Source organism: Balaenoptera ricei, chromosome 16 (assembly GCF_028023285.1).
Source record: "Balaenoptera ricei isolate mBalRic1 chromosome 16, mBalRic1.hap2, whole genome shotgun sequence".
NCBI lineage: Eukaryota > Metazoa > Chordata > Mammalia > Artiodactyla > Balaenopteridae > Balaenoptera > Balaenoptera ricei.
In genome coordinates, this window is record NC_082654.1 from 57236064 (window position 1) to 57262323 (window position 26260).

Genomic DNA, 26260 nt, shown 5'->3' on the forward strand with positions numbered 1-26260 from the left:
ACACTCACCCTGTGATCCAGGTGCTTTACTCTTAGGTGTATACCCAAGAGAGATGAGTGCATATGTCCACAGAAATATTTGTACAGGTATGTTCATTGCAGCTTTATTAATAAAAGCCAGAATTAGAAACAGCCCCGATGCCTGTCAACAAGAGAATGTAGAATTTGTCACAGATCTACACAATGGGATAGTATCCCGAAATGAAAGAAAGGAGCCGACACACACAGCCTGGCTGGATCTCAGGATCCTGCTGAGAGGAGGCAGCTTTATACAAGAGAGTACGAAGCGTATGATTCCATTTAGATCAAGTCCAAGAACAGGCAAGACTGATCTGGGGTGAGGGCTTAGTACTGACTGGGAAAGGGGGTATCAGGGTATTTTCTGGAGAGAGGGACATATTCTTTATTTGATTTGAATGGTGGTATATGTGTACCAGTGTATACATGTAAAAATTTATCAGTCTCTTTAAGATTTGTGCAATTTTCTATATTTAAATTATGCCTTGATTTGGGGGATGGGGATGCAAAAAGAAAACGGATCCTGAACCTGGGTAGTGATAGTGGAGCCAGGGGCAGAGTCATCGTATGCAGTCAGAATGGACAGGAATTGATGACCAGCCACTGTAGCGCTGGGTGTGAGAGGGCGGTCAGAGGCGAGCGGGTGCCCGTGCGCAAGCATCTGGAAGCATGGTAGTTCTCCTGGAAATAGGGGAGGGCATCAGCAGTGCGTTCCAGTGGAGATGTCTTCAAGGCAGTTAGAACTAAGCTCCTGCAGAGGAAGTGAAGGTGCAGGCTGAGAAAGTTGATCTTGTCCTTTTACTGCCATGAGTGTAGAAGAATTCTACCCTCCAGGCTGATGGCTGTGTAGAAAGCAGTCAGAAGCCTGGCTGGCAGCCTTGTCAGTGAGCCTGAGGGGTACCCCAGCTCTCTTGGGTGTGGCCTTACTTGCAGCCTCCCCTGCTGCTCCGAGATCAACCTGCCTGACATCCACTACCACTTTCCCCTGCCAGCTCTCTGCCTGGACCCCTGTGGCCACTGTCCTTACTTGCTGAGGACCGCTTCTCTGCTCCACACACTCTCTGCAATAGAATTCTCCTCTGGGACCTGGGAGGCATCTTGTTTGGAAAAGTCTCCAAGTGACTAGGCCTAAATGACTGGGCCCAGGCGGTGACCCCCTCCCACTTAGGAGTCACTTGTCTAGTGCGTCTAGCTCGCCTCTCAGGGTGTCCCCCACTGCCACCATCTCCTTGTCCACCCCAGCCCACCTGACCCAGGCGACACCCTAGACGTGGTTTAGGGTGGTGGTTAAGAGCTTTGGCTTTGGGGCCAGACAGACCTGAGATTAGAGCCCAGCTCTGCCGCTTATTTATTCTGTGACCTTAGACACGTGACCCAACCTGGACTTGACAAAAACTCTGGACTCTATCCCCAGAAGACTAACATATATCCATTCCCAATTTTAATACAAATCCAGGGGGTGGTGGACCTGCAGATAAGAGTCTCTCCATAGATGGCATCATCCCTGCAGACTGAGTGTTAGGCTGCCCTGGCTGACGTCCTTCTAGCCGTGTCGTCTCACCACCACCCGAGGCAGCCACGCTGCGTTGCTAGAGAACTCAAGCTGTTAGGGTATTCCGCCATGTACAAAGCTGAGCCCTGCTCTACTGTCCCTCAGTCCCTGACTGATGTTTCCTGGCACGTAACAATAAGTCAGCAGCCTCTTCCACGTGCCTCTTGGGATGCAGTTGTTCTATCAGTCTTGAGTAACTGCTCTTGCTGAGAACTGGTTTCCAGGCTCTTGCCAGTCCTCCTGCCTTCCTTGCCCTCCTGGACGGCCTTCAGCTCCATGATGTTCTCATCTAGGACTGACTGTGGTACTGCAGGTGACATCTGGCCTTCATGCCATTGTAGAATTCTATTAGTTTTAGACCTCCTCCCTGACTGCTTCTGGTGGCCGCGAGGTGCCCATCGCTGGGAGACAGGGGTGCTGAGGAGGGGCATTCTCTGGACAGGGACCCAGACCGGAAAACCTCTAGAGGGATTCCTAGAAGAACCCAGCTGCACTGCCATCTCCTCCAGGGCGGGACCACAGAAACTTTTCATTGGCAGTGTTCTAAGAGCAGTAGCTGGCTGTTCAAACGTTTCTTTCTTAACTTTGTTCCCCTTCTCATTAAGTTATTGCATAGCAAATGCTGCTTATAGCATATAGTCTCAGTCACAATCTTTGATCCCAAGAAAATTTAATAACCAGCAACGACACAATCTGACCATTCTTAGCTGTGATGTTTGAATATCTATGATAATTTACATAGTTCTTATGAGTAAGTTGTTAGAGCCTAGCACTTCTATTAAGTGAAGTTAATACAAAGACAATATAAGTTCACTACAGAAAGTTTAAATGTAAAAAAAGAAGCAAAAAGATGATAATTCCACTCATCTAAGGACAGCCCTGTTCACACCTTGGTAAACTCTTCCATTTCCTCTTTTCTGTATAGATGTACATTTTCCCCAAAATTAGATCACATCATAAACATACTTATCTCATTTACCAATATTTTGTGAACACCTTTCGTGGCAGTAACCACATTTCCGTAGCTTCTTTTTTGTTTGTTTTTAATAGCTTCATAGTTTTCCATGTATGGATGTACCATGATTTTATTGACTCAGTCACCTGTCAGGCTGTTTCCAGCTTTTCACCATTAAGAACAGCTTTAGTGAACATCCTTGTAGCTGAATCTTTGTGTTAATTTCTAAAATCATACCCTTTGGAATAATTACGAGGAGTGGAATTGTTGGCTTAAATTATTGGAATAAAAGGCATGAACATTTTTAGGGCCCTTGCAACGTAGCATGTTATCAGAAGTCTCTGTCATCACTTGTGCGTATTATCAGTTAAGTGGCAGATAGGTTAGAGAACATGCAGAAGTAAACCTTTGCCTAAGCTGTGGAAAACTAACGTGTATCTCCACTCCTTCCTTCCCTCCTTTCCATAGGAAAACTTGAATCCCTTAGTAGTTCTGAATTTATTTAAACGAATCCCAGCTGAAGATGTCCCTCTACTTCTGATGAATCCAGAAGCTGGAAAGCCCTCCGATTTGATTCTCACACGACTTTTAGTGCCCCCTCTGTGTATTAGACCCTCTGTCGTGAGCGATTTGAAGTCTGGCACCAATGAAGATGATCTGACGATGAAATTGACAGAAATCATTTTCCTAAATGATGTCATTAAAAAGGTGAGTGCTTCCCATTAGCATTTCCAAGCCCCAACTTCTGGAATATATTTATGAAAACAGAAGTGTCTGATGGAGAAAGTCAAACAGACCAGGCTTGTTTCTGTTTATCCTCTGCTTATTCTTAGCATCGGATATCAGGAGCTAAGACCCAGATGATCATGGAAGACTGGGATTTCCTGCAGCTGCAGTGTGCCCTCTACATTAACAGCGAGCTCTCAGGCATTCCCCTCAACATGGCGCCCAAGAAATGGACCAGAGGGTTCGTCCAGCGCCTGAAGGGAAAACAGGGTACGTGTCCAAAGATGTGTGCAGGAGACCGTCTACTGCCTTTGTTTCATTTTGGGGAACCTATGTCCAGCTTATCTGGTTGGAGGTCACGGACTCTCCTTGGGCCTTCTGGTCACATTGCCCCCAACAGCACACGTTGTAGCTTGGAGGCCTGTGATATATTGTTATTTGTTTAGGTCGATTTAGAGGCAATCTCTCAGGAAAGAGAGTGGATTTTTCCGGCAGAACAGTCATCTCACCTGACCCCAACCTCCGAATTGATGAGGTAGCTGTGCCAGTTCACGTGGCCAAAATTCTAACTTTTCCTGAGAAGGTAAGTACCTTGAGCTGCTCAATATTTTGTCCGAATCCAGTCTTTTGTGTCATGTTCTGAGATTCCAAACAACAGACAGTGGAAAATCCCCGGTAACCCTCCCAACCCCCAGTTTGGCATGTGTGTTTATCTTTCCAGTTTGCTTCATACGTATGTCACCATGTGTAATATCTACAACACGTACAGCCACAGCTGTGTCTGCCTTTATGTATATATACTCAGATATACATTGAACAGACAAGTCTGCAACTTTTTTTTTCCAAATAATATCATCTTTGACATCTGTCTGTGTTAGTTCATACCTCACATGTTAAAGTAACTTATGATAAACACAACACCCAGTTAATTTTCTTGGGATAAGTTATTATTTTTAAAACATTAGAATCAGTGTATCAAAGACTTTGAATATTTTAAGGCTATTGATGCATAGCCAGAAAGGCTGTACTGCTTTACACTCAATTCATATTCATCATGAGTGTAAATTGGTATCTACAGTATTTTTTTTTTAACTGAGGTGTAGATAATCGAAAGGCCTGATAACAGGAGGATATTGATTGGCCTTGGCTTTGCCCTTGAGAGTCATAATTAGCCCAAACCACAGAGGCTTCTGGTTAAGCTTGTGTAGAAAGTGTCCTCGGTTGAGTTACTAATGATCCAGAGTTTCCTTCTCTGAAGTGGTGCCCCATGAGACTGTTGTCCAAGAGGCTACAGGACGTGGCGGTACAGACCAGGGCCTATGGTGCTGGTGTCACAACTTTTAAACCTTAGAAGCCCATGGAAAATCATTGCAGATGAAGTTGCCACCTGTTTTTAGGATTACAGAATGCTGGAAGGTCCCTATAGATCATTCCAGTCCACTCGTTGTACCACTAGGGAAACCAAAGGCCAGTAAAGGCCTTGGCCCTGTCACCCAGCAAGTGAGTGACCAAGTTCAGACTTGAACCTGGTGCCATCCCGTTGTTGTCCTTACACTCAAGACCCTGGCAGCAGGGTGCCTGCAAGTGCCTCTCTTTCTCCTACGACAACATAAGGAAAGTAAAGACTGAGATCCAGTTCAGTATAGTGTACTAGCTTATAGAAACCTTAACAGTATCTCATTCTGCTTTATATTGTGGTCCTCCAGGTGAACAAGGCAAACATCAACTTTTTGAGGAAACTGGTTCGAAATGGCCCTGAAGTTCACCCAGGAGCCAATTTCATTCAGCAGAGACACACGCAGATGAAAAGGTAATGCTTTCCCAATCTGGTTGGATGTAACTATCTTCTCATGACCAAGTTTACTGTCACCATACTTAGCACAGAATGCACTCCAAAGTACAATTGTTGTGATATTGTAGCACGTGGAACATATCTATTTAAATTGCAGTGAGCCTAGGTACATTGCTCATTTGCTCTGCTTGGCTTGTTGAATGTACGTACAGTGTTCATTTATTCCATAGCATTTAATGTTATTGGATCTAGAAAGACAGAAGGCATTGGGATATGAAAGCGGATCATTTTCTATGTCACCTGGGCGCTCTGGGGTTACCTCAGTGTGCTCATGACCCAGGAGACATGCATTTTGCCAGTTCTGGCTTTTCACAGCGAGATGAGCTGATCACCAGTGCCTTTTTATCTCACGAGATTCAAACATATCACCAGGGCCGTGTGGGAGAAGCTGGTTTATTACTCTATTTCTGTGATTCCAAGACATGCTTTTATCATATCTTGACATTTCTAAAATTAAGATAGATCTTACAAGCAGTTTGTTGTAGTTTAGGGAATTCCCTGGGCGTCCAGTGGTTAGGGCTTGGCGCTTTCCCTACTGGGAGCCAGGGTTTGATCCCTGGTCGGGGAACTAAGATCCCACAAGCCATGCGGCTCAGCCAAAAAATAAAATAAAATAAAATTTTGTTGTTGTTGTAGTTTAATTAATGGCGTATGGAGGCACCTTAAATATAATGAAATGTGATCATTTTAGAGACTGAATCCTGATATGAAGAGGGGCAAACTTTGTTCTCACAGATTATGTCTATTATTGTATGTTAAGGTTTTTGAAATACGGGAACAGAGAGAAGATGGCTCAGGAGCTCAAGTATGGGGACATTGTGGAGAGACACCTCATAGATGGAGACGTGGTTCTGTTCAATCGGCAGCCTTCGCTGCACAAATTGAGCATTATGTCACATCTGGTGAGCACGAGACTGGTTTTTATTTCTGTTGGGTGGAACTTTGCTGTGTGTGCCATGCTAAATTCCAGACTTCTAAAATTTAAATTGCCAGTAATCTCAAATTTTCATAACTTTCGGCTTTCCTCTTCTCTCATTTTTTAGTTTGAGTGAAACTCTTAAATTTCAAACTTCCCTTCAATGTTTTTAATATTTGTAACATACTATTCATACAACAGTAAAACAGGAACTAATTGAAAATTAGTGTGAAAGTGACTACCGTGATTTCACTTGCAAACAACATATATACATACATGTGTGTACACAAAGTTATGTAAAATAGATATGGCAGAAAATTGACCTGATTTAAAATAACATATTAACTAAGGAACTAAAATGTTTGCAGGATTTCTCTTTGCAATAGTCCTCCAACTAAGACCTTGAACCATATTTTATGGGATGGTTTACTTTTTGCAACAGCAGCAGTTCCTTTTTTGGAGATTTAAAATGGAAACAAGATGCAACTTTAATTTGTTAAATATTCATAAATTCTCCCGTCTGCAAAGCCATTAAATCCCTGAACATTTGCAAACAGTGTTTAAACAGGCTCCTAAGGTAGTGTTTTTCTAGATTCCTTTTTTTAGTAGTTTGTGAAAACATTACATCATTCTTTTTGCTCAGTGGTGGAAATACCAAAGATGCAGTTTATGATTATGGAATTATGATTATGGAGATCTAGGAGGCAAACAGAAGCCTTCCCTTTCTGGACACTTTTGCTTGGCTTTGGGGCATTTTAACATAGAAATATTTTTGTTTGAAAATTTTCAAATATATACAAAAATAGAAAGAGTACTATGATGAACTCACAGTCTCATCCTCTATAGTCAGTAATTTTCAAGATTTCACCACACTAGTTTTCTCTCTCTTTTTTCTTTGTGAACCCAGATGCCATGTCTTTTTTCCATGTGTATTCAGTTTACTTCTGCAAGACACACGTAATTACAGTGCCAGTGTCACACCTCACAAAATGAAGTCATTCCTTGGTATTGTCTAGTACCCTGTCCATAGTCAGATTTCCCCAAGTGTCTCAAAATCTTTTTGCAACTAGTTTGTTCAAATCAAGATGCAAAGTCTACACATTACGTTTAGTTGACACATGTCTGAAGCCTTTAATGATCTGGTAATGTCCCACCTCCTTCTTTTAATTTCAGTGTCATTGTTGAAAAAAACCAGGTCATTTGTCCTGAAGAATGTCGCATGTTCTCTGTTTGTCTGCTTGTGTGTGGTGTAAGGGTTCCTTCATGCTTCATTTTATTCCTGTAAACTGGAAATTAGCTCTCAAAGGATGATCAGATTCAGGTTCAACTTTTTGGCCAAAATAACTCATAGGTGGTGCTGGCTACTTCCTCTTGCCATATTTCAGGAGGCACACGTTGTCTGGCTGGCCCACTTTAGTTATGCTGAGAAGGTTAGGGATTCAGATGCTTCAGCCTGGTGCCTTATTAGCCTTTTCTCTAATGATCTCTTCCATTTATGATCATTGCCTACATTATTTCATTGGGGTCACAAAATGGTGATTTTCTAATTTAACATTCTTTTCACATTTAATACCTACCACTCTTGTAATTAATAATTTTCCCTTGTTAATTATGGCTATTTACTTACCCAAAAAATAGAATTCATAAAGGAAAGGAAGAATAAGCGTCTAATTCTTTTTCCTTTTTTGTCAGTTTAGGGCATAAAACTTTGGTGCTCAGTTTCTCCCAAGTAGGTTGGTTTGGGGTTTTTGTTTGTTTTGGCTTTCCCTTTTTTCAGTGTCATCACGAGTTTTTATTTAGTCAGTGTGTTTTGTTCAATTTCTGCCATTAACCTTTTAATAGCAAATTGTGACATCATTGGCCAGTGGGAACCCCTTTCTCATGGCTTCTGTGTTGATGTTTGCCTCATAGTATTAAAGCAAATTCATTGTGTTGTTTTGATCTAATAAAGCTACTTGAATGAGACCACAAGTGACATGTTACTTGCCAGAACATACTAGAAATTTACTTCCTTAATGTAAAGTGTCCAGTTCTCCAGGAAGCCATTTTTTTTATGTTGAAACTAGGAAGCTTTTATTTTTATTTTTTATTTTATTTAATTTTATTTTATTTATTGTTTTATACAGCAGGTTCTTATTAGTTATCCATTTTATACATATTAGTGTATACATGTCAATCCCAATCTCCCAGTTCATCACACCACCCACCCACCCCTGCCGCTTTCCCCCCTTGGTGTCCATACAGTGTCCATAAGTCAGAAAGAGAAAAACAAATACCATATATTAACACATATATGTGGAACCTAGAAAAATGGTACAGATGAACCGGTTTGCAGGGCAGAAATAGAGACACAGATGTAGAGAACAAACATATGGGCACCAAGAAGGTTTTAGATAAATGACTTAAGTCCTTCTCCTGGTTTGTTTTGTTTTGTATTCCACAGGCCAGGGTCAAACCCCACCGCACCTTCAGATTTAATGAGTGTGTCTGTACACCCTACAACGCAGATTTTGATGGTGATGAAATGAACCTTCATCTTCCTCAAACAGAAGAAGCTAAAGCAGAAGCCCTTGTTCTCATGGGGGTATGTAGGGTGGTGCAGCCCAGCTTCTGAGGAAAAGCGCCTTTAAAGGAGGGAAAGGGGAGCCTGTCCTGTTTGCAAACACCCTGCAGTATGTAAGGGAGTTAGTTTCTCTGATAGGTGGGGAGTTGAGCGGAGTGGGTGTCTTCTGACCTGTAATGTGGGTTCCTAGGAGAGTAGATATACTTGAGCGCCAGTTATGAAAGGGTAAGACAAGGGTATAGCAGAAACTTGACTGTTGGCTATCATGGTCAATTACACCTCAGTTAAAAGATTTGAGCAAATGCACTTTGATGCACAGAACCTTCTTTAAATTGGTTAATAATGCACTGAACAAGTAGCACCCATTTTTGCCGCTGTAGGCACTCATTACATTTTAATTAAAATCCTGTTGTTCAAACTTAATGTCTGACGCAAGAGAAATTCGACAATTCTGCCATCGTTGTAGAGAGTGTGGAATTGATTGACTTCAGAGATAACACAGTGCTACTCATCATTCATTCACAGAAGTAAATTTTCTTTGGAGGGGAGCATTTGTTAATTACAATAACATCTTATACCCGAAGTGTTCTTCATAGAAACTCAAAACTACTTCATGCAGTATTTGAGTGCAGGAACCTCTGAGGTCAGTCTCGCTGGTAATTTTTCTCTCCCCTTGACAGATTAAGGGATGGAAGTTGGTGACAAAGCTGCAGTTAAGGACCCTAGCTTCCAGTTCTCAGCCTCATCTTCCTGCTACTCTTCATTTATTCATAACAATTCAGAGTCTTTGTGGTGTAGGTCTTTGGGGCTGCATCATGCATCCAAGGATGGCTAACTTACTGTGTTCCTTTTTCCTTCAGACTAAAGCAAATCTTGTAACCCCAAGGAATGGAGAACCACTAATTGCTGCTATTCAGGATTTTCTGACAGGTGGGTTTGTGGAATTCACTTGAAAGGAGACTTTGGAACACGAGGATTCTCATTCACCGTGTTCATGTGTCCGCTTGAAAAGCTGTTTAATTGCCTGTGTTTAATTCTGTTGTTTATTTACTAAGTGTGATTGTGAACCTACTTGAGATATTTTGCATTGGTTGGTTATTTAGTGATCTCCTGCCATACACAAGACATTTTTATTTTCTAAGTGCTGGGGCTATGGCGGCGAGTAAAACAAAGTCGCTTTCCCTGTGGAGGCTGGATTCTAGTTGGAGGAGAAAGCCAAGAAGCAGCTGTGTTTTACTTTTACCTCACTCTTTTAGTAATAGTCCACGTTTATTTAAAATTGAAACCTTGTGATTTTTCTCACAATTTCATTCCTTTTCTTTCCTCAGGTGCCTATCTCCTCACTCTTAAGGACACTTTCTTTGACCGAGCCAAGGCTTGCCAGATCATTGCTTCCATATTGGTGGGCAAGGATGAGAAAATTAAAGTTCGCCTCCCACCCCCTACAATATTAAAGGTTTGTGCAGGAGCTGTGTGTGTACGCACACAGGTGTGTGTGTGTGTGTGTGTGTGTGTGACTGTATGGACACACCAGTGGCCTTAGTGTACGCACGCTGCTGCCCGGTTGGTGTGTGACCACTGTACCATCTTGCCTCACTTGCATGAAGGGTGGTTGAGACCAGGCTCAGCCCTCCGATGCTCTGGCTTCTTTCCTCCTTCAGCCTGTCACCCTGTGGACGGGAAAGCAGATCTTCAGCGTCATCCTCAGACCCAGCGATGACAACCCAGTGAGGGCCAACCTCCGAACCAAGGGCAAGCAGTACTGTGGCAAAGGAGAAGACCTCTGTGTCAATGACTCCTGTGAGTTAAAGCAGTGGGGTGGGGCCGGGGGTCAGGAAAGCAAGCGACCAACAGTTACCTTCGCTTAGCCAGCAAATCCCAATTTTCTCTGTAGCCTTAGGCAGGAAGTTTGTTCTTCAGGGAGATGCAGGTGGTGTTTCTCTAAAAGGTAGAGATTGTGTAGACACATGACCAACCCAATGATTAGAATGTTCTGCTCGTGTTTTGTCTCAGATGAGACTCGTTTCTACCAATTAATGCAAATTCTTTTTTCTTCCTTTTTTTGTTGTTTTTTTTGGCCGTACAAAGGTCTCGTTATTTAAGGCATTTAATTTACTATTTTATGTCCAAAAACATGTTCATTGTCTAAAAGTGTGACTAAAAAGTATAACTGAAGAGGCTAATTGTTTTAAGCTGCCTCACCTGGTCAATGGATGTTTTGATAACATGAAGATCAGGTGTAACAGTGAGGATTTATTTATTTATTTACTTGTTTATTTTTTAATATCTTTATTGGAGTATAATTGCTTTACAGTGTGTTAGTTTCTACTGTACAACAAAGTGAATCAGCTGAATGTATACATATATCCCCATAGCTCCTCCCTCTTGAGCCTCCCTCCCACATTCCCTATCCCACCTCTCTAGGTCCTCACAAAGCACCGAGCTGATCTCCCTGTGCTGTGCAACATCTTCCCACTAGCTATCCATTTTACATTTGGTAGTGTATATATGTCAATGCTACTCTCACAGTGAGAGGATTTAAATGCGAGCCATCTGAGTACCCTAGACTAATTCAGCCCAAAGTGTGGTCCACACACCAATGCCGTTCAGGCAGCATTTACTTTCTGGGTCCCAGGCTGCTAACAGGCAGTTCCCCAGCAGGCTGGTTTGAGTAGCACTGATTTAGAATGGGCTTTGCTAACAAGGCCTAGTGACAAGAAGTGGATCTGCGGGCTCTGTACTAAAGAACTGAACCGCAGAGTCTCTCTGAAGGTCAAGGGTTTTCTGCTGTCTCATGATGAAGAATAAATGTTTTGAAGAGCACTGATTTTTCTTCCCCAGATTTATAACCATTCTTTTGAAAATATACTCTCTGGTCTTTAACGTATTTTGGCTTCTTGTTTTAGATTGTGTTTTGTTTGTTTCTAGATACAAATTTCATTTTGTTGTTTAGGCTTTTCATGATGGTGCCACTGTTAGTCTTCAGTGTCTTAGGTAAATAACAAAGTGCTTTATAAACAACACTTCGTTGTACATGATTGAATTGATGCTCAAAACATCCCCATGACATCAAGATGGCAAGAGCTTGATACTGTCATCCACAGTTCACAGATAAGGACAATGAGTGTCAACTAGTACCTTTCAGAGTTAGGGCTATAGGGTAACTAACTAGACCTTTCATGCTCTTCAAAAGTTCCTAGATTTCTCTTTTTTTCCCCCTCAAAAAAAAATTTTTTTTAAGAGCATATCTGTTTGTTCTGCTTTAACTTTTAATACGAGAAGAAATTTTCTCAACTGCCTCAAATTCATTTTGGAATGAGGCAAAGTAATAAATAATTGTGTAAGTCCATAATCATTGTTTCCTTCCAGACGTCACTATCCAGAACAGCGAGCTGATGACTGGCAGCATGGACAAAGGAACGCTGGGATCAGGATCCAAGAACAATATTTTTTACATTTTGCTGCGAGACTGGGGGCAGAACGAAGCTGCCGATGCGATGTCACGGCTCGCCAGACTGGCCCCCGTCTACCTGTGTGAGTATCTCAGCATCCTTGTTTTATTGCTAGTTATTGGTGTTTCAGGGGTTTCTTTTACTGTTTCATCCCCCTGCCCCACACACATACACACACACAAAGAAAAGGATACTTATTCCAGGCTAAACTATTTATGCTCTTCTTAATGAAATTAACTTGATACTGACTAGTTTGGCTGCAGATTTGAATTTGCTTTTCAGTTCTCTTCTCAAAAGCTACAGTAGCTCCCTAATGCCCATCAGGTAGGGTTGTTACATAAAGGGTCCTTCATGGGCTGCTTCCAAGGTACCTGTGCAAGACTGTCACCCTCTGGGTCTTCCACGGTTCAGCCCTACCGTGTTACTCAGTATTTCTCTACCATCCTTGCACTATTCTGTTACCTTTGCTTGCTCATGCTTTGAACGTACCACAGGCCAGTAGATTTTTTGCATGCCCAAAAACATCTTTAGTCTACTCTTATACTTGACTCTTTGGCTGGGTGTAGAATTCTAGACTGAAGATTATTTTCCCTGAGAATTTTGAAGGGATTGCTCTACTCTGTTCTAGCTTTAACGGTTGCTGTAAAGTGTATTTCCGTTCTTATTCCCAAATTTTTGTATTTGAATTGTCTTTTTTTTTTTAATTGAAGCAATAGTGGATTTACAACATTGCGCCAGTCTCTGCTGTGCAGCACAGTGACTCAGTTCTACACATACATCTATTTTTTTAACATTCTTTTTCATTATGATTTATCACAGGATATTAAATATAGTTCCCTGTGCTAGACACATTAGGACCTTGTTGTTTATCCTGAATTGTCTTTTTATTCTGGAAGCTTTGAGACTCCTCTTTGTTTCTGGCATTCTGAAAGTTCACAGTGACACAACCTTGCGATGGGTCTGTTGTCACTCATTGCGCTGAGCACTGTATAAGCTCTCTTAATCTGCAACATGTGTCCTTCAGTTCTGGTTATTTTCTTGCACTTTTTCTGATCATTTTCTCCCTTTTACTTTCTCTGTTCTTTCTTTTTTGAATTTCTGTTCATTGTCTAGTAGAGTTTTTGGATTGATTCTCTGATTTTCCCTGTTGTCCATTTCTTTGTTTCTGGATTCAGTTTTCTTTTAACAACTTCATTGATTTTTAAAAGTTTTTTCACTATCATATATTTAATTTCCAACCATTGTTCTTTTTTGCCAGTAGTTCTTTTTTTTTTTTTTTTTTTTGGCTACATTGGGTCTTCATTGCTGCACATGGACTTTCTCTAGTTGTGGCGAGCAGGGGCTACTCTTCGTTGCAGTGCACGGGCTTCTCATTGCAGTGGCTTCTCTTGTAGTGGAGCACGGGCTCTAGGCTCATGGGCTTCAGTAGTTGTAGCACGGGGGCTCAGTAGTTGTGGCTCACAGGCTGTAGAGCACAGGCTCAGTAGTTGTGGTGCACAGGCTTAGTTGCTCCGCAGCATGTGGGATCTTCCCGGACCAGGGCTTGAACCTGTGTCCCCTGCATTGGCAGGTGGATTCTTAACCACTGCGCCACCAGGGAAGTCCCTTGCTGGTAGTTCTTTCTTTTCCTTTCCTTCTTTTAATTTTTTTTTTTTTTTTTAAGGCTTCCTATTCTTGATCCCCAAATTCATCTTCTCTAGCACTCTGTCTCCCACAGGGGTAAGGATCTGGGGCCTGTTTCTTGTAGGGAGACCTCAGAGACATTGCAGGTTCAGTTCCAGACCACCACGATAAAGCAAATACCACGATCAAGCAAGTCACATGAACTGTTTGGTTTCCCAGTGGTTACAAAAGTTGTTTACACTATACTGTAGTCTGTTAAGTATGCAATAGCCTTGTGTCTTAAAAAACAATGTACATACCTTAATTAAAAATACTTTATTGCTAAAAAATGCTAATCATTTGAGCCTTCAGTGAGTCATAGTAGTCACAGTACAGATCACCATAAAAAATATAATAATAATGAAAACGTTTGAAATATTATGAACATTACCGAAATTTGACACAGAGACACAAAGTAAGCAGATGCTGTTGGAAAAATTGTGCTTTTAGACTTGTTCAACACAAGGTTGCCACAAACCTTCAATTTTTTAAAAACCACTATATCTGTGAAGCACAATAAAACAAGGTATGCCTGTCCAAACTTTCCACCGGGTTTCCCCGTTTCCAGCACCTACATTACCTCCCACAGAACCTGAGGATTTTGTTTCTGAGACTTTCCAGACTCGTGGCCCTCCTTTCTGCAGCCACTTTTAGGCATCCCCTTCCCCACCCTACTAAGCCAGTAGCCTCTCGTAGGCAGATATTAGGGTTAGGATTACTGTATAGTTCCATCAACGGTGCAGTTTACATTTGTTTCTTAGTCTCTGTATTTCGGAATAATAATTTCTGAAAAAGAGAATCGGGGCAGAGAGGTCTCTGCGACGCTGAGAACCAGCAGTCAGGTGGCCCACTTTCCATAGCTGGCTTTCTCAGGCGCTCCTTACTATTTAGTGGCTGTCTGCTTTATAGTGTAGTTAGTTGGGACATCACTGTGGGTTGTGAGGTCTCAGAGGAGTTAGTGAGTCTTAGTCATTTTTGCATAACTACCTACAGACTGATACAGGAACATTTTGTTTAATTGGGTTGTAACAAGTTCTCTGAAGGTATAAACTTCTTTCTGTGCAGCAGGTTGACTAACATCCGTGGCTCTCTCTTCCTGCTCTCCCGGGCAACTATTCTGCAGCTAACCGTGGATTCTCAATTGGGATTGGTGACGTCACGCCTGGCCAAGGACTGCTGAAGGCCAAGTATGAGTTGCTGAATGCTGGCTACAAAAAATGTGATGAGTACATTGAAGCCCTGAACACAGGCAAGCTGCAGCAGCAGCCAGGCTGCACTGCTGAGGAGACCCTGGAGGTGAGTCTGGCTCTTCGGGTCAGTTTAGCCAGTTCATCACTGGGTGGCGCTGTAGGCCCTGAAGAGAAGGAGCAGAGGTGAGTGGGAAGGAAAGGCAGTGGCTTTAGCCCATCTCCGTGCTGTGCAGCTTGTGTGTGTTCTAAAGCGGGGAGGGCCTCCCGTTAGATCTGTTACATCTCTTCCAGCTTTCCTGTTCTAGGTGGTGAAAACACGGCCATCTGTTCATTTGACCACATGGGGCTGCTCTTCTTCCAGCATCACGCTTGGGCCCCCTCCGTACCTGGTACTTCAGCGCTTCTGCCCTTCCTACTTCCAGCATCCTGTGACTAGAGACTGACACCACAGCTCTCTGAATGGATGGTCTTTGAAAGAGACATGGCTAATTCCTATCTGAGAGTCACATACCAGTCTGCTGCCCTCTCACATGTGGAGCTAGGTCAGCTGCGAACTGGGCCAGCACATGGCAGAGTCAGAGTTGCCTGAGAGTCCTGCATATTCCCTGAAGCAGCCTGGCTCAGCAGTCCGCCTGCACCAGGGTTTTGCCTGGCTCCCTTCTGCCTCCCCAGTAGCCTGGGGCTCAGAGCTTTAACTCACCTAAGCAGAGAAGAAAGGTTTTTTGAACAGTAAGAAATTTTCTGATGAAATGAACTTTTTAAAGCAGACAGAAAGCAGCGTTGTGTCAGGTGTTCACAGTTAACTCATTCTTTTTAGTTTTTTAAAAAATTTTTATTAGAGTATAGTTGATTTACAATGTTGTGTCAGTTTCAAGTGTACAGCAAAGTGAATCAGTTATATATATATATATGTGTGTATATATATATCTCCACTTTTCTTTAGATTATTCTCTCATATAGGCCACTACAGAGTATTGAGTAGTTCCCTGTGCTATACAGTAGATCCCTATTAGTTATCTATTTTATACATACATTTAGCTTATTCTTTTTTTTTCTTTTAAATTCATTTTATTAGTTATCTGTTTTATACAAATTAGTGTATACATGTCAATCCCAATCTCACAATTCATCCCACCTCCACCGCTCCCCACACTGCTTTCCTCCCTTGGTGTCCATACGTTTGTTCTCTACATCTGTGTCTCTATTTCTGTCTTGCAAACTGATTCATCTGTACCATTTTTCTAGATTCCACATATATGCGTTAACATATGATATTTTTCTCTTTCTGACTTACTTCACACTGTATTACAGTCTCTGGGTCCATCCATGTCTCTGCAAATGACCCAATTTTGTTCCTTTTTTATGGCTGAGTAATATTCCATTGTATATATGTACCACATCTTTTTTTTTTAACATCTTTATTAGAGTATTATTGCTTTACAATGGTGTGTTAGTTTCTGCTTTATAACAAAGTGAATCAGCTATATGTATACATATATCCCCATATCTCCTCCCTCTTGCATCTCTCTCCCACCCTCCCTATCCCACCCCTGTAGGTGGTCACAAAGCCCCAAGCTGACCTCCCTGTGCTATGCAGCTGCTTTCCACTAGCTATCGGTTTTACATTTGGTAGTGTGTATATATATACATGCCACTCTCTCACTTTGTCCCAGCTTACCCTTCCCCCTCCCTGTGTCCTCAAGTCCATTCTCGAGTAGGTCTGCATCTTTATTCCTGTCCTGCCCCTAGGTCCTTCATGACCTTTTTTTTCTTTTTTTTAGATTCCATATATATGTGTTAGCATACGATATGTGTTTTTCTCTTTCTGACTTACTTCACTCTGTATGACAGTCTCTAGGTCCATCCACGTCTCTACAAATGACCCAATTTCTTTCCTTTTTATGGATGAGTAATATTCCATTGTATATATGTACCATATCTTCTTTATCCATTCGTCTCTCAGTGGACATTTAGGTTGCTTCCATGACCTGGCTAAGTAGTGCTGCAAGGAACATTGGGGTGCATGTGTCTTTTTGAATTATGGTTTTCTCTGGGTATATGCCCAGTAGTGGGATTGCTGGGTCATATGGAAATTCTATTTTTAGTTTTTTAAGGAACCTCCATACTGTTCTTCATAGGGGCTGTATCAATTTACATTCCCACCAACAGTGCGAGAGGGTTGCCTTTTCTCCACACCCTCTCCAGCATTTGCTGTTTGTAGATTTTTTGATGATGGCCATTCTGACCAGTGTGAGGTGATACCTCATTGTAGTTTTGATTTGCATTTCTCTAATAATTAGTGATGTTGAGCAGCTTTTCATGTGCCTCTTGACCATCTGTATGTCTTCTTTGGAGAAATGTCTATTTAGGTCTTCTGCCCATTTTTTGATTGGGTTGTTTGTTTTTTTAATATTGAGCTGCATGAGCTGCTTATATATTTTGGAGATTAATCCTTTGTCAGCTGCTTTGTTTGCAAATGTTTTCTCCCATTCTGAGGGTTGTCTTTTCGTCTTGTTTATAGTTTCCTTTGCTGTGCAGAAGCTTTTAAGTTTCATTAGGTCCCATTTGTTTGTTTTTGTTTTTATTTCCATCACTCTAGGGGGTGGGTCAAAAAAGATCTTGCTGTGATTTATGTCATAGAGTGTTCTTCCTATATGTTCCTCTCAGAGTTTTATAGTGTTCGGTCCTACATTTAGGTCTTTAATCCATTCTGAGTTTATTTTTGTGTATGCTGTTAGGGAGTGTTCTTTTTTTTTTAAATTTATTTATTTTATTTATTTATTTTTGGCTGCATTGGGTCTTTGTTGCTGCACGCACACTTTCTTGAGTTGCATCAAGTAGTGGCTACTCTTTGTTGCGGTGCATGGGCTTCTCATTGCAGTGGCTTCTCTTGTGCGGAGCACAGACTCTAGGCACACGGGCTTCAGTAGTTGTGGCAAAGTAGTTGTGGCTTTCAGGCTCTACAGCACAGGCTCAGTAGTTGTGGCACACGGGCTCAGTTGTGGCTCGCGGGCTCTAGAGCGCAGGCTCAGTAGTTGTGGCGCGCAGGCTTAGTTGCTCCGCGGCATGTGGGATCTTCCCAGACCAGAGATTAACCCGGTGTCCACTGCATTGGCAGGCAAATTCTTAACCACTGCACCACCAGAGAAGTCCTAGGGAGTGTTCTGATGTCATTCTTTTACATGTAGCTGTCCAGTTTTCCCAGCACCACTTATTGAAGAGACTGTCTTTTCTCCATTGTATATCCTTGCCTCCTTTGTCATAGATTAGTTGACCATAGGTGAGTGGGTTTATCTCTAGGTTTTCTATTCTGTTCCATTGATCTATATTTCTGTTTTTGTGCCAGTACCATATCGTCTTGATTACTGTAACTTTGTAGTATAGTCTGAGGTCAGAGAGTCGGATTCCTCCAGCTCCGTTTTTTTCCCTCAAGATTGCTTTGGCTCTTCAGGATCTTTTGTATCTCCATGCAAATTTTAAGATTTTTTGTTCTAGTTCTGTAAAAAGTGCCATTGGTAATTTGATAGGGATTGCATTGAATCTATAGATTGCTTTGGGTAGTATAGTAATTTTCACAATATTGATTCTTCCAATCCAAGAACATGGTATATCTCTCCATCTGTTTGTGTCATCTTTGATTTCTTTCATCAGTGTCTTATAGTTTTCTGAGTACAGGTCTTTTTCCTCCTTAGGTAGGTTTATTCCTAGGTATTTTATTCTTTTTGTTGCAACGGTGAATGGGATTGTTTCCTTAATTTCTCTTTCTGATCTTTTGTTCTTAGTGTATAGGAATGCAAGAGATTTCTGTGCATTAATTTTGTATCCTGCAACTTTACCAAATTCACTGATTAGCTCTAGCCGTTTTCCCGTGGCATCTTTAGGATTCTCTATGTATAGTATCATGTCATCTGCAAACAGTGACAGTTTTATTTCTTCTTTTCCAATTTGTATTCCTTTTATTTCTTTTTCTACTCCGATTGCCATGGCTAGGACTTCCAAAACTATGTTGACTGATAGTGGCAAGAGTGGACATCCTTGTCTTGTTCCTGATCTTAGAGGAAATGGTTTCAGTTTTTCGCCATTGAGAATGATGTCTGCTGTGGGTTTGTCACACATGGCCTTTATTATGTTAAGGTAGGTTCCCTCTGTGCCCTGGAGAGTTTTTATCATAAATGGGTGTTGAATTTTTGTCAAAAGCTTTGTCTGCATCTATTGAGATGATCATATGGTTTTTATCCTTCAGTTTGTTAATATGGTGTATCACATTGATTGATTTGCATATATTGAAGAATCCTTGCATCCCTGGAGTAAATCCCACTTGATCATGGTGTATGATCCTTTTAATGTGTTGTTGGATTCTGTTTGCTAGTATTTTGTTGAGGATTTTTGCATCTATATTCATCAGTGATATTGGTCTGTAATTTTCTTTTTTTGTAGTATCTTTGTCTGGTTTTGGTATCAGGGTGATGGTGGCCTCATAGAATGAGTTTGGGAGTGTTCCTTCCTCTGCACTTTTTTGGAAGAGTTTGAGAAGGATGGGTGTTAGCTCTTCTCTAAATGTTTGATAGAATTCACCTGTGAAGCCATCTGGTCCTGGACTTCTGTTTGTTGGAAGATTTTTAATCACAGTTTCAATTTCATTACTTGTGATTGGTCTGTTCATATTTTCTATTTCTTGCTGGCTCAGTCTTGGAAGGTTATACCTTTCTAAGAATTTGTCCATTTCTTCCAGGTTGTCCATTTTATTGGCATAGAGTTGCTTGTAGTAGTCTCTTAGGATGCTTTGTATTTCTGCGGTGTCTGCTGTAACGTCTCCTTTTTCATTTCTAATTTTATTGATTTGAGTCCTCTCCCTCTTTTTTTTCATGAGGCTGGCTAAAGGTTTATCAATTTTGTTTATCTTCTCAAAGAACCAGCTTTTAGTTTTACTGATCTTTGCTCTTGTTTTCTTTGTTTCTATTTCATTTATTTCTGCTCCGATCTTTATGATTTCTTTCCTTCTACTAACTTTGGATTTTGTTTGTTCTTCTTTCTCTAGTTCCTTTAGGTGTAAGGTTAGATTGTTTGTTTGAGATTCTTGTTTCTTGAGGTAGGATTGTATTGCTATAAACTTCCCTCTTAGAACTGCTTTTGCTGCATCCCATAGGTTTTGGGTCGTCATGTTTTCCTTGTCATTTGTCTCTAGGTGTTTTTTGAATTCCTCTATGATTTTGTCAGTGATCTCTTGGTCATTTAGTAACGTATTGTTTAGCCTCCATGTGTTTGTGTTTTTCCCTGTAATTTATTTCTAATCTCATAGCGTTGCGGTCGGAAAAGATGCTTGATATGATTTCAATTTTCTTAAAATTGCCAAGGCTTGATTTGTGACCCAAGATGTGATCTATCCTGGAGAACGTTCTGTGTGCACTTGAGAAGAAAGTGTAATCTGCTGTTTTCAGATGGAATTTCCTATAAATATCAGTTAAATCTGTCTGGTCTCTTGTATCATTTAAAGCTTGTGTTTCCTTATTAATTTTCTGTCCATTGGTGCAAGTGAGCTGTTAAAAGTCCCCCTGAATTATTGTGTTACTGTCAATTTCCTCTTTGATAGCTGTTAGCATTTGCCTTATGTATTGAGGTGCTCCTCTGTTGGGTGCATATATATTTATAATTGTTATATCTTCTTTTTGGATTGATCCCTTGATCATTATGTAGTGTCCTTCCTTGTCTCTTGTAACATTCTTCATTTTAAAGTCTATTTTATCTGATATGAGTATTGCTACTCCAGCTTTCTTTTGATTTCCATTTCCATGGAATCTCTTTTTCCATCCCCTTACTTTCAGCGAGTTTTTGTGTCCATTCAGCGAGCCTATGTCTTTTGGTGGGAGCATTTAATCCATTCACATTTAAGGTAATTATCAATATGTATGTTCCTATTACCGTTTTCTTAATTGTTTTGGGTTTGTTTTTGTAGGTCCTTTTCTTCTCTTGTGTTTCCCACTTAGAGAAGTTCCTTTAGCATTTGTTGTAGAGCTGGTTGGTGGTGCTGAATTCTCTTAGCTTTTGCTTGTCTGTAAAACTTTTGATTTCTCAGTTGAATCTGAATGAGATCCTTGCCGGCTAGAGTAGTCTTGGTTGTAGGGTCTTCCCTTTCATCACTTTACATATATTGTGCCAGTCCCTTCTGGCTTGTAGAGTTTCTGCTGAGAAATCAGCTGTTAACCTTATAGGAGTTCCCTTGTATATTTGTCATTTTTCCCTTGTTGCTTTCAGTAATTTTTCTTTGTCTTTAATTTTTGTCAGTTTGATTCCTATGTGTCTCGGCGTGTTTCTCCTTGGGTTTATCCTGCCTGGGACTCTCTGCGCTTCCTGGACTTGGGTGGCTATTTCCTTTCCCGTGTTAGGGAATTTTTCAACTGTAATCTCTTCAAATATTTTCTCGGGTCCTTTCTTTCTCTCTTCTCCTTCTGGGACCCCTATAATGCGAATGTTGGTGCATTTAATGTTGTCCCAGAGGTCTCTTAGGCTGTCTTCATTTCTTTTCATTCTTTATTCTGCTCCTCGGCAATTATTTCCACAATTTTGTCTTTCAGTTCATTTATTCGTTCTTCTGTCTCAGTTATTCTGCTATTGATTCCTTCTAGTGTATTTCTCATTTCAGTTATTGTATTGTTCATCTCTGTTTGTTTGTTCTTTAATTTTTCCAGGTGTTTGTTCTTTAATTCTTCTAGGTCTTTGTTAAACATTTCTTGCATCTTCTCGATCTTTGCCTCCATTCTTTTTCCGAGGTCCTGGATCATCTTCACTATCATTATTCTGAATTCTTTTTCTGGTAGGTTGCCTATCTCCACTTCATTTAGTTGTTTTTCTGGGGTTTTATCTTGTTCTTCATCTGGTACATAGTCCTTTGCCTTTTCGTTTTGTCTCTCTTTCTGTGAATGTGGTTTTTGTTCCACAGGCTGCAGGATTGTAGTTCTTCTTGTTTCTGCTGTCTGCCCTCTGGTGGATGGCATTTAGCTCATTCTTAATCTCACTAACTCTTAAAGAAAAACAGAGAGAGAGAGAAATGGGTGTTTCTCACATAGAAAATTACTTGAGGCCTCAGCTGCACTCATTTTTAAGGGAAGCATGACTCCTAACTGCTTCAGCATTGTAAGTTGTGAGTTGAGAGATCACAATCTGGATGAGCTCATGGACTAGAATATTCCTATAGAGTCACCCCATAACATGCTTAACTGGTGGTAATTCAAATGTGTTCTTAGCAGAGAGACAAATTTTACAATAGCACAAGCAACTCTCTTTTACTACATATTACATAATTTGTTATAAAGTATAAGATATTATATTTGTTTACACACAGTATACACATGCATGAGTATGTACAGTCACATATATACGGATATATTGCCGTGTAGGGTACCGTACACAAAGCCAAGCAAGCACATTTATTGGCCGTTTAAAGAATTTCCCAAGGTTTTGTTACTGATCATTTTTTCCTTACACACCGATTATGGCAGCCTGTGGAAGATGTCAGTCTGTAGAGACAGGCTATCTTGGTCTTCTAAGGCTCTGAAACCTTTTATCTGCTGACGTCTTGCTGAAATCTGACATCTTGCTGAAATTCTTCACATTTCCTTAAACGTCTCATTGAACTTTGGTAATCACAGAGCCACCACGCATCTCCCTTTCTCCTGCCAGGCTTTGATCCTGAAGGAGCTGTCCGTGATCCGCGACCACGCGGGCAGCGCCTGCCTCCGGGAGCTGGATAAGAGCAACAGCCCCCTCACCATGGCTCTGTGCGGCTCTAAAGGTGAGTGCCCCCCTCCGGCCGCTGCTGTCACTGCGCTGCATGTGGGCTGGCTGGTTGTGTTCTAGAAAATGCGAGTCAGAGCTTCAGGCCTGGCAATTCCCTGGTGGTCCAGTGGTTAGGACTCTAGGCTTTCACTGCCAGGGCCCAGGTTCAATCCCTGGTCAGGGAACTAAAATCCCACAAGCTGCGCTTCAAAAAAAAAAAGAACTTCAGGCTTTTTGTTTATAAGGGCCTGAAGTTTTTTGTTTGTTTTTTTTTTTAAGTTTTGGGTTTTTTGTTTTGTTTTTTTGTTCTTTTTTTTTTAATTTTATTTATTTATGGCTGTGTTGGGTCTTCGTTTCTGTGCGAGGGCTTTCTCTAGTTGCGGCAAGTGGCGGCCGCTCTTCATCACGGTGCGCAGGCCTCTCGCTATCGCGGCCTCTCTTGTTGTGGAGCACAGGCTCCAGACGCACAGGCTCAGCAATTGTGGCTCACGGGCCTAGTCGCTCCGCGGCATGTGGGATCTTCCCAGACCAGGGCTCAAACCCGTGTCCCCCGCATTGGCAGGCGGATTCTCAACCACTGCGCCACCAGGGAAGCCCAGGCCTGAAGTTTTTTGAATAATACATAGAGAAAGAGACTTAATTATTTGCATTTTTAGAAGTCTCACCCCTTTGGAGAAACTTACTGGTCATGTGTGTGGGTTTCTGAGTTTGAGGGTGCTTTGAGTAAACTTGACGTTATTTTTTAAAGAAAAGAAAGAAAACCTGCGGATTTTTAAAATAATGTGTTTGATGATAATTAAGAACACTTAAATGTCATAGTTAGCCAGAACCTAAAAGCATTAGGTTTCATGATACTGCACTCAAATTCCGAACCTCCTGCTTTTCCTGTTTCTGTAAATTTTTGCCAGAATAAAGTCCAGTCTCTTTAATCTTGCTGCCTTTCACCCCATATTCTCCTACTCCCTGCTCCTGGTACGTACCCCACACTCCTATCCTATGTCTTTGCTTCCCACTCTCCCACCCACTTTGGAATTCCTCCCCCACGTCTTCTATGTCTAAGTCATAATGTCCTCCAGATGTCCAGCTGGTTGCCGCTGCCTTCTGGAAGACTCCCCTGGAAGTCTTTCCTCCAGCCGCAAAGTGCTCGTTCACCCCTGAGCAGCTCTAGCCCTGCTCGGCCTTTCTTGTGTTACTGACAGCTCTACCCTGTGTTACTCTAGTTCTGACTTTTACTGTCCCTAGACTATGAACTTGTTGAGGATAGGGGGCTGTGCCATGTATTCCTGTTTTATCCCACAGATCTGCTTGCACTTCATTTAATGTCATTTTGGTAAATGAATGTTACATTCCTGACCTGCTTCCCCAGGTTCCTTCATTAACATATCACAGATGATTGCCTGTGTGGGACAGCAAGCCATCAGTGGCTCTCGAGTGCCAGATGGCTTTGAAAACAGGTCCTTGCCTCACTTTGAAAAACACTCAAAGGTAAGCAGTAGCGGATGAGGCAGAACTTTGAAGGACAACCTTCAGCAGTGCAGAAGAGAGTCACGGAAGCTCTGGGGCTGCCAACCAAGGGGCTCCTGGAGCTGGTGTATAAGGGTGGCGGCCGCTCAGGGTTATTCCCTCTGCAACCCAAACCTGAGTCCTGTAGAAGGAGCCTTGTTAAACTCAGAGCTGTATAACTTGAGTTTGGACCAAGAGGGAGGATTTCAGATTCCCATCCAACTTACCTTAAGTGTTCAAAATGTGTAGTTATCATAACATGTGCATTCAATCTGTATGCTTACTTGGGGGGCACTTACATAAAAGTATAAGGATTTTTAAACTGTGAACATGTAAAACGACCGGGAAATTCCAAGTTTTCCTCTCTGGAATTCTTAAACTCTGCTTGTAAATGACTCCTGGGTTCCATTGGCCCTCGTGGTCTAGACACTAGTGTCAGCAGAGCACAACTTAGAGCAGATTTGGTCACTTAGTAAATTCTGGATGGAGTCAGCTGCTATTCGCACTGAAGCAGAGATGCCCCAGCTGCTCCTGCCCGGTGGAACTGTAGGATTTCTGTCCAGCCCCTCCTGGGGAGATAGGACTACTGTACTGAGAATGGACAGATATTCTCTGTATCAGGCGGCCTCAGGAACAACTCAGGTTCTCTGCCCAAGATCAGAAATCACTAGAGGTCAGGCAGCCAGCTGGTCACTGGAGAGGTACCTGACTATGCTTATCTGGCTCAGAGTCAAAGCCTGACCAATTTAGAAGAGATGCCAGGGATATCCAGTGCTAGACTTCGGAGTAGATGGTGCCTGCCTAGAAATGCCAGCTGCCCCTTAAATGAAACAGGGAAGCAGGAGGTTAGCCTGTTCATCTGAGTTGTCCTCCAAGGAACACAGACCTATCCAGATCAAAGGCCATTTGGCATTTCATATGGTGTTTTATATATGTTTGTTTCTTTTTACAGGTTTTTTTTTTTTGAGATACATTTCATTTATCATAATATTCACCCATTTAAAGTGTAGAGTTCAGCAGCTTAGTATGTTCACAGAGTTGTATGATCATCATCACAGTCTAATTTTAGAATATTTTCAACAGCCCAAAAATGAATCCCCATAAACATTAGCAGCACACGGTTATGTTTTGGAGTTGGACAGGTCTGGCCCACAGGAAGGGTGTCTTGGGAGGAGTCGTTTCCCAGGGCAGGGGCAAGCTGTCACAGTCAGCAGGGTGCCCTCTGAACCGAGGTTGGTAACTGCCTCCCTGGTCTAGGGGTAGCAGCCCAAGCTTTGGTTTCTCTGTCACGAGCCACCTGGCTGCCAGTGGCACCAGCACCAACCCTGGCTGGGGCCTCACCCTCCTTGTCTCTGGTAAGGATGGTCTGGGCTAAATTGTTTCTCCTTTAGGAAAGGGCATAAAACATGAGAGTGCATTGGCTGGGTATTTATAGTCTGAAGTTGAGGCATTTTCTGATTTGAATGGGCTTTGGAATTGTGGACCTTGAACTTTTTTGTTAGATTTTTCTTTTTTTCCTACCTCTCTTTAGCTCCCAGCTGCCAAAGGCTTTGTGGCTAACAGCTTTTATTCAGGTTTGACACCAACCGAGTTTTTCTTCCACACGATGGCTGGCCGGGAAGGTCTGGTTGACACAGCCGTGAAGACAGCTGAAACAGGATACATGCAGGTAACCTGAAGAAATGTAGGCCATTAGCAATGAAGCAGGATAGGGTCTGCAGATCTTGACTGCTGAGTGTTTGCTTATTTTGTACCTGAGCTCTAATTTATCCAGTCTTGGTATTTAAAAGGAAAAATTGAGAGATGTAGGGTACCCTAGAAATAAACAACATACAAAGGTAGTATGTTCCAAATCACACAATGTCCTTCGAATGATGAAGACCAGGCCGGAACCACATGTACCAAAGCATTGCTGGAGGAGAGCATGGACCCAAATGCATCCCAGAGCACGTCATCGAACCTCACTGAGCCTCTGATTCCTAATACACGGAGGTGGGGTGACAGTACCTACCTCGTGATTACAAATTGAGAGGACTCTGCTTCTCACTGTGCAACTATTTATATAACCCATTATTAATACCACTCTAAGAGACTCCAAG

At 41.9% G+C, this 26260-nt stretch overlaps 1 protein-coding gene across 2 annotated transcripts in view; it reads left to right on the forward strand.

Moving 5' to 3' along the window:
* Positions 1-26260, forward strand: part of POLR3A (RNA polymerase III subunit A) — a 53444-nt gene that overhangs the window by 8274 nt on the left and 18910 nt on the right. For both annotated transcript variants that reach the window (XM_059899164.1, XM_059899165.1), the window contains exons 6-19: positions 2993-3232; positions 3358-3520; positions 3697-3833; positions 4957-5060; positions 5863-6004; positions 8462-8602; positions 9442-9511; positions 9910-10037; positions 10243-10381; positions 11951-12115; positions 14819-14991; positions 22563-22674; positions 24025-24143; positions 25693-25830. In XM_059899164.1, coding sequence (XP_059755147.1) covers positions 2993-3232; positions 3358-3520; positions 3697-3833; positions 4957-5060; positions 5863-6004; positions 8462-8602; positions 9442-9511; positions 9910-10037; positions 10243-10381; positions 11951-12115; positions 14819-14991; positions 22563-22674; positions 24025-24143; positions 25693-25830 — 1971 coding nt within the window. The remainder of the gene's footprint in view (positions 1-2992; positions 3233-3357; positions 3521-3696; positions 3834-4956; positions 5061-5862; positions 6005-8461; positions 8603-9441; positions 9512-9909; positions 10038-10242; positions 10382-11950; positions 12116-14818; positions 14992-22562; positions 22675-24024; positions 24144-25692; positions 25831-26260) is intronic.